Genomic DNA, 15,675 nt, shown 5'->3' with positions numbered 1-15,675 from the left:
ACTCAGGTGTAGGTGGCGTATGAGTAATATTATTTCCTGCTCTTATACAGAGTTCACAGTTCATTGAAGTGAAACTTCTTTAGCGGCGGTTGGTTGGTTGGGAGTGAATTTGCAAATTAAACGGAAATGGTGCAACGGAAATGGTTGGTGCTTATTGAGTGTATGCACATCATATTAATTTAACAAAATAAATAATAAAAAACACCTAGAAAAAGACCAATACAATAATGTAAGTAAAGATGAGTACGTACATAGATAAAGATAAGGATAAAGGCAAACAACAACAAAGATGCGTAAAGATAAAGGCAGAAATGAAAATCAAAGTAAATTTACACACTTTACTTATATAAGGGCAAAAGTGAAGGGGAATATGTACATGAAGGAAATGATAAACATAAAAGTAAAAACAAAGATAAGTATAAAGAAAAAGATGAGAATGAGGCTGCCGATAAAAGTAAAGATGAAGATAGAGGAAGAAAGATTAAAATAAAGGTAAATATAGAGAACATGATATAGATGGAGACCCAGAGACTCAATGTGTGAACTATTATGGGATTTAAGAGATTTTCGGGATTCTCGGGACTTATCGATATAAAAATCGATATTTTTATCGGTTTTGTTATCGAAATTTTTATCGATATTGATACCGATTTTGCTATCGATATCTTGGGAACTTATCGATATAATGATCGATATTTTTATGGATTTTTGTATCGATACTTTTATCGATTTAGTTATCTATTTTGTAATCGATAGTTTTGCCGATTTTGTTATCGATATTTTTTTATTAGTTTTGTTACCGATATTTTTATAGATTTTTTTATCGATACTGTTACCGATTTTGTTATCGATTATTTATCGATTTTGTTAACAATTATTTTATTACCGATTTATCTATCGATAATTTATCGATTTTGTTATAGGTTTTGCTGTCGCTATTTTTATTGACTTACTAAACGATTTTTGTGATCGATTTTGCTGTCGATTATTTATCGATATGTTATCGACTTTGTTATCAATACTGTTATCGATTTTGCTATTGATTATTTACCGATTTTGTTATCGATAATTTATCGGCTTTCGTTATAGGTTTAGCTATCGATTTTGTTATAGGTTTTGTTATCGATTTTGCTATTAACATTTTTACCGACTTTCTAAACGATTTTTGCGATCGATTTTTCTGGCGATTATTTATTTATTTTGTTATCTATTTTTTATCGACTTTGTTATGGATATTGTTATCGATTTCGTTATTTATTATTTACCGATTTGGTTATCGATAATTTATCGGTTTTCATTAAAGGTTTTGTTATCGATTTTGTTATAGGTTTTGTTATCGATTTTGTTATAGGTTCTCGATACTTACATCGATATTTTTGTGGATTTTGTTGCCGATATTTTTATCGATTTTTTAATAGATTTTTCTGTCGAAATTTTTATCGAATTTGACATCGGGTTTACTATCAATAGTTTTATCGGTTTCGTTAACGATATTTTGTTGGATGTTACTATCGATTTTGTTAACGATAGAGTATAAAGATGAAAATGAAGATAAATGAAAACAGAATAACATAAATGTAATTAGACCAGGGGTGGAGGTAGTAAAAAATAGATAGGAAAAAGACAAAAAATATAACCTCAACCAAAAGCAGATGTACATATGTATGTATGTATATTGGTTATGAAAAAAAAAAGATGTGTAACGTAAGTTTCATTTCGCTAGTGTGGCCCAGGTGCCCTTATTTTTTTTTTTAACTAACTTCAAAAATAGAGGAAAGTTATAAAACAAACCTGAATGAAAAAAACCACCTCATCTTGAGACCATAAAAACTCCCGGTGACTAGAGAAAAATACCCCTCTAACGGTGATTTTGCCTTCTAAGTCGGCCCAGTAGAGGCTCCAAATGAAGGCTGACAAAATGTATGTTAGCTTGCCAATATATGATTAGAATTTCCAACTTGAAATACAATTATGTTTTCAGATTTCGTTTTAAGTTAGTTTGCAGCAGGTGTTCATAAATTTCGTGAGTAAGAGTAAGATGTACATATGATGATAATACTCAAGTAAGAACAATTACTCACCGGTTGGTCATTGATGAGCCATTGCAGCCGTGATGCCGGATGTGATTTCCCCGAAGTACAATTTAAGCTCAAAGTATCACCAATTTGATATTGAGTTTGTTGACCGCGAATGAAGGGACCATCGCGTGGCAAAACTAAAGGAAAAACGAAAGATTTTTTAAAAATTAATAGTAACATTGTAGAGCATGTCTAATACGTAAATATGTGTAAGCTACCATAATCGAAACATACATATTGTCACTAGACGCGAGCTCAAAAGTTGGCCGCAAAAAATAAAGCGTTAACATTTTTGACGGCAAAAAAGACGCGTAAACTTATTTTCGTGATCAACTATGTTTGCGGGGGTAACAGTTTACAAAATCCCCAAAAAGTGTTTGCGAAATGATGCTGCAATGACAGTCTTTGCCCAGGTATGAATCCATGCTTACACGTCAAGTAAGTTTATGCGTCTTTTTTGAGGGTCGAATCGTCACATACGATTCGTACCACTCGTTACGTAAAAATACATTTTTCGGATTATGACATACGTGATCGTACCCTTCAGCTTATACTGACTGACGTATCACGTAATTTTCTTTCGTATCGTTTTCGATCCGTGAACGGATGTTACGATTCAAACCCAGTTTCAGAAGAACTGTGCAGCCTGAAACACTCTGTTGTATTAAAATTTATTCTAGTATCTAAACATTAAATGGCGTTCGTTGGTAATAGCATCACATGAGAACGGCTGGACCGATTTGGCAATTTTTTTGTCGGAACCGGAAGAATCGGACCACTATAACATATAGCTCCCATACAACTAATTGTTAAGATATGAGGTTTTTCGTTTTAATTCCTTCATTTAAGTAGCTAGGAACATAAAATTTTTCACTGTTGTCACTCATTATCAAACATATACTTTCAGTGAAGATGGCGAAGATCGGGTCTCTATATCATATAGCCTCCATTCAACTGTATTTAGGCTGTTAGGCGAGTACGTCTAAATTTCTAACTAAATAGAGGAAAATCCTAAATCACTGGAAAATGTCGGTAATGCAGTGAATAGGAACAGTTTAGATTTTTAAGCATGCAATGATTTTTTCTGGAAGCTTTAATTAATTTTATCATTGCTATGGCACAAAAAAGAAATAAATTAGGAAAGTGTCAGTATAAATATATTTGATTTTGGAGCAAATAAATAATAGGACCCGTTGAGCTAGAAAAAAAGAAAAAGTGGTCGTGGCCCGCCCTTTATTCCTGATTTTTAAGGTGTACATTTTTTTTGTGCAAATTGCAAGGGGCGGTAATAGGGGGTGGTAAAGTGGAATTTTCAATATTTTCTAAAATTATTGAGTCGATTTTCAAAATGTGGATTTTTCAATAAAATGAACGTTTTTTCAAAAAAAGCGTAAATAATTATATTACAAGTAATTTTTAGCAAAAAAAAACCGACTTCAACTCTCATATAAAAAAAAAAATATATATATATATATCTCATGATCCACGGATCGGATCTTAACCAGATTCGTATGAGACCACCTCTGAGACAGTACCTTTCCGCAAAAAGAATTATCGAAATCGGTTGACGTGGTCCAAAGTTATGCGGTAACATACATAAAAAAAAAAAAAAAATATTCCCACGAACTGATAACCTCCTCCTTTTTTGGAAGTCGGTTAAAAAGATATGTCTACCAGAATAAAACAATATTTAAAAAAAGTGCGAATTTTGAAAAAATTTAACTTTTAATGTAGTTAATTGCGTATTTTTTAAGAAAAACATGGAACACGTTTTTTAGTTTTTCTCGAAATATGTATATATTTGTATATCATTAGAATTAATGGATGAAGGCGGATCATGTTCACTTTTTCTTTTTCTCCAGCTGAACCTGCCCTTTTATTATTAGTTTATTCCCAAGCAATTTAGGTTGTCAAACGAACTGACACAGTTTAAGCCGTCGGTGGAATATTAGTTTAAGTACTGAAATTTAGGTCAACCCGCTTACAGCCTTAGTATCCAAAGTGGTACTTTAAATACATATGTATGTACAAAATAATCTAATTCCATCAAATCATCCATCATTGGTTTAAACACGCAACAGTATTTAAAAACTGTTATTTTAAATTGGTATGACTTTAATTTATTTATAGTATCTACATTTTAATATTACTAAATTATCTATACTTATCCCATAATGAGTCAGTTAGGGCATGATTAAACGCACAGTTTTTCAAGCGGAAAAATTCGGCCATGATTTTTAATGACATGTAAATTCAGTATTTATTGGAAGCAGGTTTCACCAACAACTTATATTAGCGGAATGTCAATGAAAAACAAGTTAACCTTATTCTATTTTTTGTTAAAAGTTTTAGTTTTTTACAAAATTTTCGTAACTCAGATGGTGGTAAGTGCCAAATTAATGTGTATTCTTAAAATTGATTTAAACAGTGCTCATGGCGCGTTATTTAACTTTAAAAATAATGGTATATTATAAATTAAAATGAATAAATTACAGAAACCATGTGTATGTAAAATTTTTATTATTATACAGAGGTCGAACAATTTATAGATGTGCCTTATTTTGACAACTTGTAACATATTGTTTTTCTTTATTAATAAATTTGGTTATTCTTGTATACACATATAGTTCAAACTTTGTGGAATATTTAAAAATTCAACAAAATTTCGTAAAAATTTCGAGCATTTTTAATTGGATTTCAGAAAAGAACATATTTTCTTTCTAAGAAGGGCACGCCCATGATAAAGACATAGTAAGGTAAAAACGTTCTCTCGTCGGCCATGATTTTTTATTTATTTTTTTTTTTTGAAGTTTGCCAACATTTTAAAATCATACAAAATTGAGAGTAAAAAAAGGATTTGTTCAAAGTTGTTTTTATTTGAGATTGAAAATGAGAATGTATGTGTGAGTTTGGGTGTAAAATTTTAAAATTAAATTGCTTGCAAATGTCAAGAATTTGAAAAATTCCTCAGCGGTTCTACCTTCGTATTTTTTTTTTATCATGGCACGCCAATATGAGTCCAAATTAGAAGTCATATTAGAGTCTGAAATATGATGCTTTTTTAGTATGAAAAACAAATATTCTTTATCGTTATGATTATTAATAAACTCTTACTTCTACTTGAACTTTGTTACTTTTGTTCAACTTAGAATTTATGACACCAAAAGCGTTCGGAATGAGTTAATATGGTTGACTGATCTCAGAGTAATATTTATGAAGAAAGAAACACTCATTTTAGACTGATAAATTCTGAGCACTCCGAAAATTGTTTAAAAGGATGAAAAACAAATTAAAAAAAAAATAACGGTACTTTTTAGCCATGTGAAACTATGTATAATATGTTACAACTTATCAAAATGTGGTGCGGCTATAATTTTTTCGACCACTGTAAGTACATACATGCATACGTATATATATAAATTATTTATAAATTTATACGTGTCATTATTTCACAGTCTCCTATTTATATGACAAGCATTAAGGCGAAAATATTAGATGGCGAACTTGTGGAGCAGTTCGATTTATTTTTGGTGGATCGTAACGGACGTAAGGCAGTCAATGGCATACTTGTCTACAGAATTGAAATTAAATTTGTTGAAATACAAATTAAGGTGCAAATTGAACGTCAAAACAATAAGTGGTCACGCATTTTAGATATAAAGATTGATATTTGTAAATTTCTTAATGATAACTTTAACAATAACCGTTGGCAGCGATATGTACTTATACTAAATTCCCTAAAAAATTCTCCATCCTTTCAGCAGAAATGTCCCATACCAGCGGTGAGTATGTGATTGAGCATATCTAGATATATATGTATGTACATATATCGTCACCTGAAATACAAAAAGACGTAACATCGTCGCTGAAATTCAAAAAGTCTTAATTAATAAAAAATTTAAAATTCAGTTTTTAACTATCATGATGGTTTTCATCGAATTACAACTCCCACATCATTTAAAGAAAGAAATAAAAAAAAATTTAGCCACGATGTTGTTACGTTTGTTTTTGCATTTCAGGTAACGATATGCACTTATGTGTGGGAACATATTTTGAGATGGGGATTTTTCAATAAAAAAAATTTTCAACATAGTAGCTCAATTTTTTTCCATAAATTATCTCTTGCCAACCTAATTGAAGTACATCATAACCCGTGTAACTAATATTTTATAATTGCTACTCTTTTCAAACCATATATTTAAAATTTTTTCCTACTAGCCCCGTCAAGTTAAATATTCAAAGTTGCAGTGAAAAGTCCTTATCGACCCCAGACCTATATATTTTTTATTGAAATTATTTAAGGTCAAAATTATTTTTACCATGTTTCAACTAAATGGAGAGTGCTATCATAAAAATAGGTAAGAAAAAAAGTAAGAAGAAAAGTAGAAACATTTCAGCGATACAACGACTCGATCGACATCCACTTTGTAATAATTAATTTAAATTATAAATTACTTTGAATTGAAGTGAATTTTTTAACAAGTGGTAGTATACAAAATTCATTGCGTATGGAAGGTGCCACGTATTGATTTCATATATCTCCATACCAAGTTCCAGTACTCTACCACAAATACTTCTAGAGGCATGTGCAATGAAAAATTCCGTTTGTATGGGAGGTGCCACGGCCCTTTGGCTAATTGAGATAAAAGCTATCCTATAATTTAAGCTGGACTAAATGACTACAGTGTGCCAAATTTCATTATGATTGGTTGAGTAATTCAAGCGTGAAAGCGTAACAAACAAACCATTCGCATTTATTCGCATTAGTAAGGATTAGCAGGATCACATAGACCCAAATATACAAAGACAAAATATTACACCAGGACTTATGAATTTGTTTGGCTTTGCTAGGATTCTTTTTCTGAAGAAGTAAAGAAGCATATTTTATACCCACAAATATAAAATAAGTACCGCTCAACTACTATCACAAGAAAATTCACGCTTTATACAAAATACGCGAAATTCCGTTATAGTTGTGAGTAGCCTTTTTCTCACATTTGGTAACTGGCACATTTGTTTAACGCCTGTATTTTTATTCCTCAGAACCTACAAATAACCGTCTGAAAATCCCGAGCTTTAGGTCTGACCGCTTAAGAAGTCATACCCTAATGAGAAGTATATTTTGTGCGAGTTGCACAAGAAATTTCTTGATATTCTCGATCTTAACAAGTAAATTAGTAATTTAAACCGTTAGTTTAGTTGTGAATAACTATTTACTGATATTTACACACAAAATTAGTATTAACGAAGGTGTAAAAACCACACTGGGCCATGCAGCTGCTTTGTGGCGGCAACAATGTGTCAGTACGCAAAATGTCCCCATCTCAAAAGTTTTCCCATATAACTATATGTATCTATGTATGTTTGCATGTATATTTTTGTTTTGGTTTTTTAATATGCAGCACTACGTTTACAAGATTGAAAACTTTGATGTTGTTTGGGATTATCCGGAGTATTTGCCGAACACATCATTTATTTGCAATATTACCGGTTATGCGAAAGATCATATTATGTGGAAAGTTGGTGCTACTGGATCTACTAAAAACTTGATAAACACGAAAAAGCCGTAATATCGTTTTTAACTTAAGTATGTACTACACTCTAATTTTATGTGATACATTCAATAATAAGAGTAATTGTAATATTATCGAGTGTCTGCTATGGGCGATAGTCCAGGGTTACATCCGAAATCTGTTAATACTTTTGCTGAAACCTATAGGTGGATAATTTTTTAAGTAATGACCTCATGCAGATAAATAATTTCACGAATAAACTGCTTCGTACTTTAGGTCTACCTATTCTATTTCAAAACCAAGTACACCATTGGAAAGGTAATTTTTATAGATGAGGAGAGTTTTTATGGTTTCGAAATTGGTTGAAAATTACGACCGAAATCGTCGTTTAAAAATTTTTGTATTTGTGTATGATTGTTGTTGCAACCTTTTCAATTTAGCTATTTTGTTTTACTTCGTATCTGAAATTAAACTTTGAAATAAAGATAAATATGAAGATGAAGAAATAAATGATAACGATGACAAAAAAGAGAAGGCCAAAGTGAAGACAAAGACGAAAATGGAAACAATGAATTAGGGTAACTAAAAAAGTAAGGAAATTAACTGAAATTTTTCGAAAGGAATCGAAATAAATTCAGTTATAAAATATACCGAAATTTATCGAAACAACGAAGTTTATAGTTTCCAAAATTTATCGAGTTATCCATGCGTATTGAGTTATCGCAACGTATGGAATTATTCAAATTGATCAATGTTTATTGAGTTGTCGAAATTTATAGACACAGAAACTTAGTTGTCGAAATTTACGGATAGTTATCGAGCTATAAAAATTTATGGAGTTATAGAAATATCTCAAGTTAAAGAAATTTATCAAGTTATCGATATTTTTTAATTCGCTTTATTTATAGAGTTAACGAAATTGATGAAGTTTTCGTAATGCATCGAGTTCTTTCAACTTACAGAGTGTTATCGATAATTATTGATCTACACTGAGGGAAAAAAATATTAAAATCAAATAGAAACGTAATTGATCTTACTATAAACGTCAACGAAAGTACTGTATATTGGTAAATATTCAATTCAATTACGCGCATATTAAAATCACCGCGTTCATTCTGAAAAAGCATCCGCGAAGTGAATAATCAAGACAAAAACTAAAAAGAAAAAAATTTAATTTGCATGTTGCCTGCAGTGGTATTCGAACCCTGACCATCTTCGGATATCAACGACTTGTAGCAGACATATAAATTTGCTTTCAAATGCTGAATATCCATCAACCCCACAGCACGCGATTTGTACTATGTATGGATGTGTGTGTTGCCACCGCTCTCAGAGCGGCGCCCTGCATGCTTGGGGTGCGTATGTACACTCATATATATACTCAGATGTGAAACGTCAAATACGTGCGTAATAAATTTTGTATGAAAATATTATTTTTAAATACGAACATTTTTAAACGATAATCAAATATAAAGTATTCATTTTTATTATGCATTATTTCCCTCAGTGTACTGAAATCAGCAAATTTATCAAATCGAACTGTATGGAGTTTTCAAAATATATCGATTTATCTAAATTTCAAGGTTATATAAGTTTATCGAGTTATCACTGCTTATCACTTTTATCGTGTTAACAGAGTGTAAAGAGTTATCGACATTTTTCGATAGCTTTCGAAAAATAAAAGTCTGGCCGAAGTCCTCCAAAGATCTTCAAAGATATAAAAAAAAATGTAGTCACGTTTTAGTTCCAAAGCAGAAGATTTTCCGGTAAGTTACCTGTAAGTTAAGCTACATTCGTGTTAAGTTAGAAAACCTCTCCAAAGCTCCTGAAAACTCGAAAAACGGTCGAATTTCGACAGTAATTGGCACTCTAGTTTTTATTAATGGCAATACTATCCGCTTGGACAGTTTCTCTACGAGCTTTTGTTATAGAAAATGTGATTTTGATTTAAATTTTATAAAAGATTTAAGTTAGTAAAGTCATTAATTTTAAATAGAGACAAATACATACAATACTTGAAGGAGTTTAAATCAATAAGCAAAGAGCTAAAGCGTAATTATGTTCTACAATTTGAGTCTAGGATAAAATCTAATCCCAAAGCTTTTTGAAAGTATGTCACGTCTGAAAATCGTTTTCAATCATTCCCCTCAGTAGTATTTTTAATGATTTCCAAGGTCACACGTCTCTTGAGGCTGCAAATCTTTTTGCAGATTTCTTTAACTCTAATTTCGAACTGGAAGCTGATCTAAGTGAAAATAATAAACTGATGTATATGGGTTATCTTTATTCCTTCCCAAGTGTTGCTACGTATTCACGCATCGGTTTTTTCAACAAATCTCTCGAGGTTGGTGAGTTTATTGATACCTTAAAGGTCACTCTTACCAACCCGATATTTAAAAGTGGGAACAAGAAGTTTACGGATAGTTTCAGTTCACAATTTGACCATCCAGGTGGAGCTGGAGCAGAGTAATTACTAAATGCAAGAACCGAATCGACTTATATTCGAAAGATGCTTTGGTACCGTAAAAGAAATTTTGCCGTGAAAAAATGTACCCGCCAAGTGGCTCAGGAGTACAGTTATTACTAAAAATTTGTATTTATAATGCAATTTGGCTCATATTCAGAATATGTATTGGTATTGGTAAGGGCAATACTTTTACAAAAAGGAGCCACCAGGTGTCGCTGGTGCTGAGTTATTACTAAAAAATGTCCAGTGAGAGAAAGTGTCGTGAATGTCCGATTACGTCGACCTGCAAACTGCCGTGTTCTCCGACTGGTCCAATGGATATAATTTACCAATATTATTAGGCGTTAAAGCTTCATTTGGAGACACAAAGATTGAGTTGTCCAGGGGTCAATCTCAAATCACCTCCGTTTAATCAACCACCAGAACTATTCCAAGAACTTCTTCGCCGACATTACATTTTCGTTGGGTTATTTTAGACTGCTTTGGAAGTATGCCTTCCAAACTCCAAACCATAACATTAGCATATAAATCGTGACCGTGAATTGTTGGGGAAATTCTTTGACCAAAATATCTCAATAAAAAAAATAAAATTAATTATATAGTTCGCCGTGTCTGCTGGTAGTTAACTTGAGACAAAAAAGAAATTTAACTTATTTAGTTCATAAGAATTCCTTCATAGCCAAAAGTATCGATATGAGTAGTAAAGTATCCAAATTTTTCAGGTATCGATATTTTCTTCCCATACTACTTTCAAGTAAAAGTATCGATAACTGCATGTTATCGTTTCATACCTCAGTATTATAAAATAATGTAAGGGGGAGGTAATAATGTACCTTTGTACTATTTAGCATGTCATTGGTCGGTAACAAGAGCAACTTAAATTAAAATATATTAATTGCATTCGGGCGTGTCTCAGTCCATTACCCACCAAAGCGGCTTTAACTTTTTTTCTATTGCAAATAGTAAGCGTGGAGCCTTTCTGAAATTTCTATATAATGAACAATTTTTTATGTGATATGAATTTATATCCGCCAAAATAACGTAAACGACTTTTTTTCAAATTGTCCCTAGGAATATTTTTTCATCAAAAATAAAATTTTGAAAAAAATGTCGCTTGCGTTATTTTGGCGGTTAGGGCTCGACATCAAAGCTAAATTATGAAATGCGAAAATGTAATTGGCTCTACAAAAATAAGTTATAATTTGAGTTGTGTCGTTATTGTAGAGCAAAATATCGATATGTATATAAGTATCTAAATATGTATGTAGATGGTTTTAACATAAAGTATTAAAAGTGGTAGCCCTTTCATCGGAAAGCTTTTATTGGCATTGGTTATTGGCGTCCTCACAGCAGCAGATTAAGTGCTTGAAAAAGTTAACTTAATCATTGCAAAAACACACAACCACTCCTTGCTCTTTAATAGTTACATAACCTCTCACTTCCATTTTCCAGCTGTTGATGAGTGTTAAAAAAATCGCATCGATAAAATCTGATAATATTGGCTTTTGTAGCACTCGCGTATTTGCTAAAGTGCACTCTTACATTAACCACAAATCCTTGCTGCCAACGTCGCACTCCGTTTGTGTTGTCTGCAAATTGAAACAGTTTTTCCATGGCTTAAGCAGACTATTATTGTTGACCTTTAATGGCTTGCAGTGGAACTGAGTGAAAAGTCACTTTAAATACGTAGAAATTTCGAGGGAATGTAACTGAAGTGATGCAAAAAGCAATAAAATCGAAAAGCAACAGAAATTATCAGAACTTATTTTAAGAAAAGGAAATTTACCTTACACTATACATACTTAGTCAAGTCAAATAAGACCTCAACCACTAAGATCTCTTAAAGGGCACAAAACTTAATCTCCGCCTTTGTACCAGTCTTTTAGCCTATTTCCACCAAAAGCTTAACTGCAGTTCAGAGCTGAAGACAATTTCTGGAATTTTAACATGGGATGATCGGCGAGGTTTATTTTTTTACTTTTTGCTTTTTTACTTTCGTTTGCGTATACTTAATATCTTCGAGCTGTAATCTCCATTTTGCAATAGTCATAAACGGCAGTTAAGGCTTAGTGTAAATGAATTATAGTAATTATTTACCTTTGTAAATGTGAGTTTTCTACCTTTCATTAACAATTTGTTATAACTTTTGTCCCATGTTCGTAAGTACGAAGTTAATAGAAGAGACAGATGCATGAAAATATATACCAAATAATCCGAACATCTAGCTTAGACGAGCCAGCCATGCCCATCTGGCTGTATACCTGTCTCTCTGCCTGTATTTCTCTCTGTGAGAACGTAAACGGGTGCCTTTTTATAATGTTTTAATCATTGATCGGAACCGGCAAAATCGGATGACTTTTACATATAAATACGTGCCTAACTCCCATACATTGAACAGATAGTTCAGATATGATCCATACCGATACTATTGCAATTTTAACCTCACTGATGTAATTTGGGTGGAACTACAAAACACTGGTATCAAACGCCTACGAATATTAACAGACCTCATGAAATAAATTTCATTGATATCCTGTTTAGCTTAAATATCTCACAAATTAATAATTTACATAAAAAGCTTTTTAAACTACTCTATTTTGTAAATGAAAACTTAATACCCAAACTTTTTGGATCTGATTTTCCGATATGTACCACTGATAAACACCATGTCCCCATTACTCTTCCTTTTGATTTTTTCGATGACATAATATTTGTGATTACTAAAGGTACTTCTTTCAAATTTCGTGATGCGAATTGTGATGACTTAAATCTTCACATTTGGGACGTAAATTGGAGCAAACACTCTCAATTCTGGTTATGCGAATGAATGTTTTGGAACTTTCCCCTCTCAACTCAAGCTCTCAAGCTTCCTTTAATCCCGCTCAGGACTCACAAACTATCTTGGTAAACTAGTAATACTAGTAATCTTAAACAAATTTAAAAACAGACGAAATAAGTATCACCAATTAAAAAAATGTAATAACAACAACATCAATCTAAGGGATATATGTCTCTATTTCATAAAGAGGTTTAAAGCCCTTTACAATTTTTTTACAGCAAATACAACAGCAGATTTGAATGGGAATTGAAAGAAAACACCAAGGCCTTTTAAAATTTTATTCTGTTTTATTTAACTGCTTAATAATAATAATAATAGATTGGCGCTTACACATATGTTAGTGTTTGGCCGAGCTTCTCCTCCGATTTGTGGCGTGCGCCTTGATGTTGTCACACAAAGCGGAGGGACCTACAGTTTTACGCCGACTCCGAACGGCGATTGTATTTTTATGAGAAGCTGTTTTTCATGGCAGAAATACACTCGGAGATTTGCCATTGCCTGCCGAGGGACGACCGCTGTTAAGAAAAAACCTTTTTTCTATATTTTTGCGATGTTGCTTTGACCAGGGTTTGAACCCAGGCATTGTGGAGTGGAAGCGCGCACTGCTTACCACTACACCACAGCAGCCGACTAACATTTAATTGCTTAAGCACACAATATTTAGCTGAATCTTTTGAATCTCATTTGCTGTAGATCAGTCATGCCCAGGCATGGGCAGAGAACTAGCACACGCTCAAAGAGCGTAAACATCGCGTGTACGTACAAGAATGATAGAATACAAGATTGCGCCGATCAGAGAGGATTTTTGAGAATAACTTTTGTGTGACGTCACACTGGTGCAATTGCGAGAGAGAAATGCCAAAACGTGAGCAAGAATGGAAGAAGAAGAAAAAATGATGCAAAGGAAAACGTAAACAAGTTGCACCAGTGTGACGTCATGCAAACAACGATTCTGTCAAATTCGTTAAGAGAAAAATAGCGGTACCGAGATCGGCGCAACCTTTGTATTCTCTCAATCGTGGTGTACGTATACAAGGAAGAGCGTAATGATGAGAACGCGGCAGCATGCAAAATGACCCAGTAGAAATCGATGGTACGCATTCATGAAGAATGTTTGGTATATGAGTGAATTAGTGTGAACAATTCATACGTAGTCATGAATTTCCACAAATAAATTCAAATTCTAGCGAACGTACGTTGTTGTTGCTTAAAGTACATTTCTTGATAAATTTGAAGGGAATTTTTGTAATATTTTCAGTCTTGAACAAAAATTTTAATGAACGGACGTGTTGTGCGATACTATTTTCAGCACCAACGGGCTTTTACAAGATATGCATTTGCATATGTCAATGCTACGTTTTTGTTTGTCCCCGTATATTAAAATGTATCAGAAAAGTAGCATTTACATATGGGGATACATATCTTGTAAGAATGCTTTAATACTGTTCCGTTAATGCATTTTTGTATGATTGAAACATTAATACAGCCATATGCATACAGGAGTAGTACAAGTGTATGGTTAGAGTATGCATGCGCTCTGAGAAACCACACGTGTTAAATGGAAATGAAGGTTCATTTATACTGGCATGTATACACAGCAGCAAGCTCATGCCACCAACAGCGATGTTGTATGCTTAAGATTTCTACTGGGGAATTAGGCACACTAAGGCATTCTCACTTCTAGCGAACGCTTGTTTGTGGTAGTGCCCACTTCTGGTCATGCCCAACGTTGGCAGAATTCCATATGAAAGTGCCCTGCGCTGGGCATGCCTGCTGTAGATGAAGAAGTTGCGTACGCATTCGTTTATCCCGGGGCATCACAATGTTATGATTGCTATCTGTACTCTTGATTCGTCTCTCAAATATGAAATTGAAGGGCTTTGCCCCTTCTTTGTAAAACCGTGCATTTGTTCGATTTGTGTACTTCTATCTATCATATTCAATCTCTCTCTCTCTCTCTTCTGATATATTTATTAAGCGTTATATGATGGCCTCTTTCACTCCAGTCTATAAATCGGGTAATAGGAACGATGTTACAAACTATAGGTCTATATTGAATTAACTATACAAGTGTTCGCCCAGCGGCTGAAATTCAACCTTTTAAATTAAGGGGAGTTTAGGTGGGCTGAGCTGAGCCGAGTTGAGTTTACTTGAGTATTGAAGTGGATTGAGGGGAAATGTGTTTGAACAACATAGCAGAATAAAACATAACATAAAATAACATAACACAGCACAACGTAATACAACACAACGCAACACAACACAACAAAACACAACACGACATAACATAACATAGCATCACAACATAACATAACATAACATCAAATAACATCATAACATCAAATAACATAACATAATATAATATAACGTAACATAACCTAACATCACAACATAATATAACATAACATGGCATCTTAACATAACATAATACTATTCAAAAAAATAATAAAACACAACTCACATAACTCGTATGAAGCTGAAAATTGGTACGAATGTTACGAATGTCATTATAAATGAAGTATGAAAAGTCCATATTATTTACTCCCTTTATTGATTTTAGACAAAACTGCAGCGGCCACCCAAAATGAAGTTGTAAAAACCGGAGTCGCAAAATAAAATTCATACATGTGTACATACGTATATGTATATGGTAAAATCTCCAGAACTGTGTGCTTTGAAAATAGTAATTACAATATACAAAGATGTATTTTCATTTCATTTTCATTTCATTTATTTTAGTCTATGACTTTAACAATCTTACAGACTAGATTACATAAT

The 15,675-nt window shown here is 32.8% G+C and overlaps 1 protein-coding gene across 1 annotated transcript in view; it reads right to left on the bottom strand.

The window, feature by feature from the left end:
- The window catches only part of LOC118738527, an 82,666-nt gene that overhangs the window by 29,821 nt on the left and 37,170 nt on the right, over window positions 1–15,675 (bottom strand). Inside the window, exon 4 of the mRNA XM_036469463.1 lies at window positions 2,082–2,215. Coding sequence (XP_036325356.1) covers window positions 2,082–2,215 — 134 coding nt within the window. The remainder of the gene's footprint in view (window positions 1–2,081; window positions 2,216–15,675) is intronic.

The sequence above is a fragment of the Rhagoletis pomonella genome, unplaced genomic scaffold (genome assembly GCF_013731165.1).
Source record: "Rhagoletis pomonella isolate Grant_MI unplaced genomic scaffold, Rhpom_1.0 Rhpom_scaffold_00004, whole genome shotgun sequence".
Classification (NCBI taxonomy): Eukaryota; Metazoa; Arthropoda; class Insecta; order Diptera; family Tephritidae; genus Rhagoletis; species Rhagoletis pomonella.
This window is presented reverse-complemented; position numbering and strand designations above follow the sequence as displayed.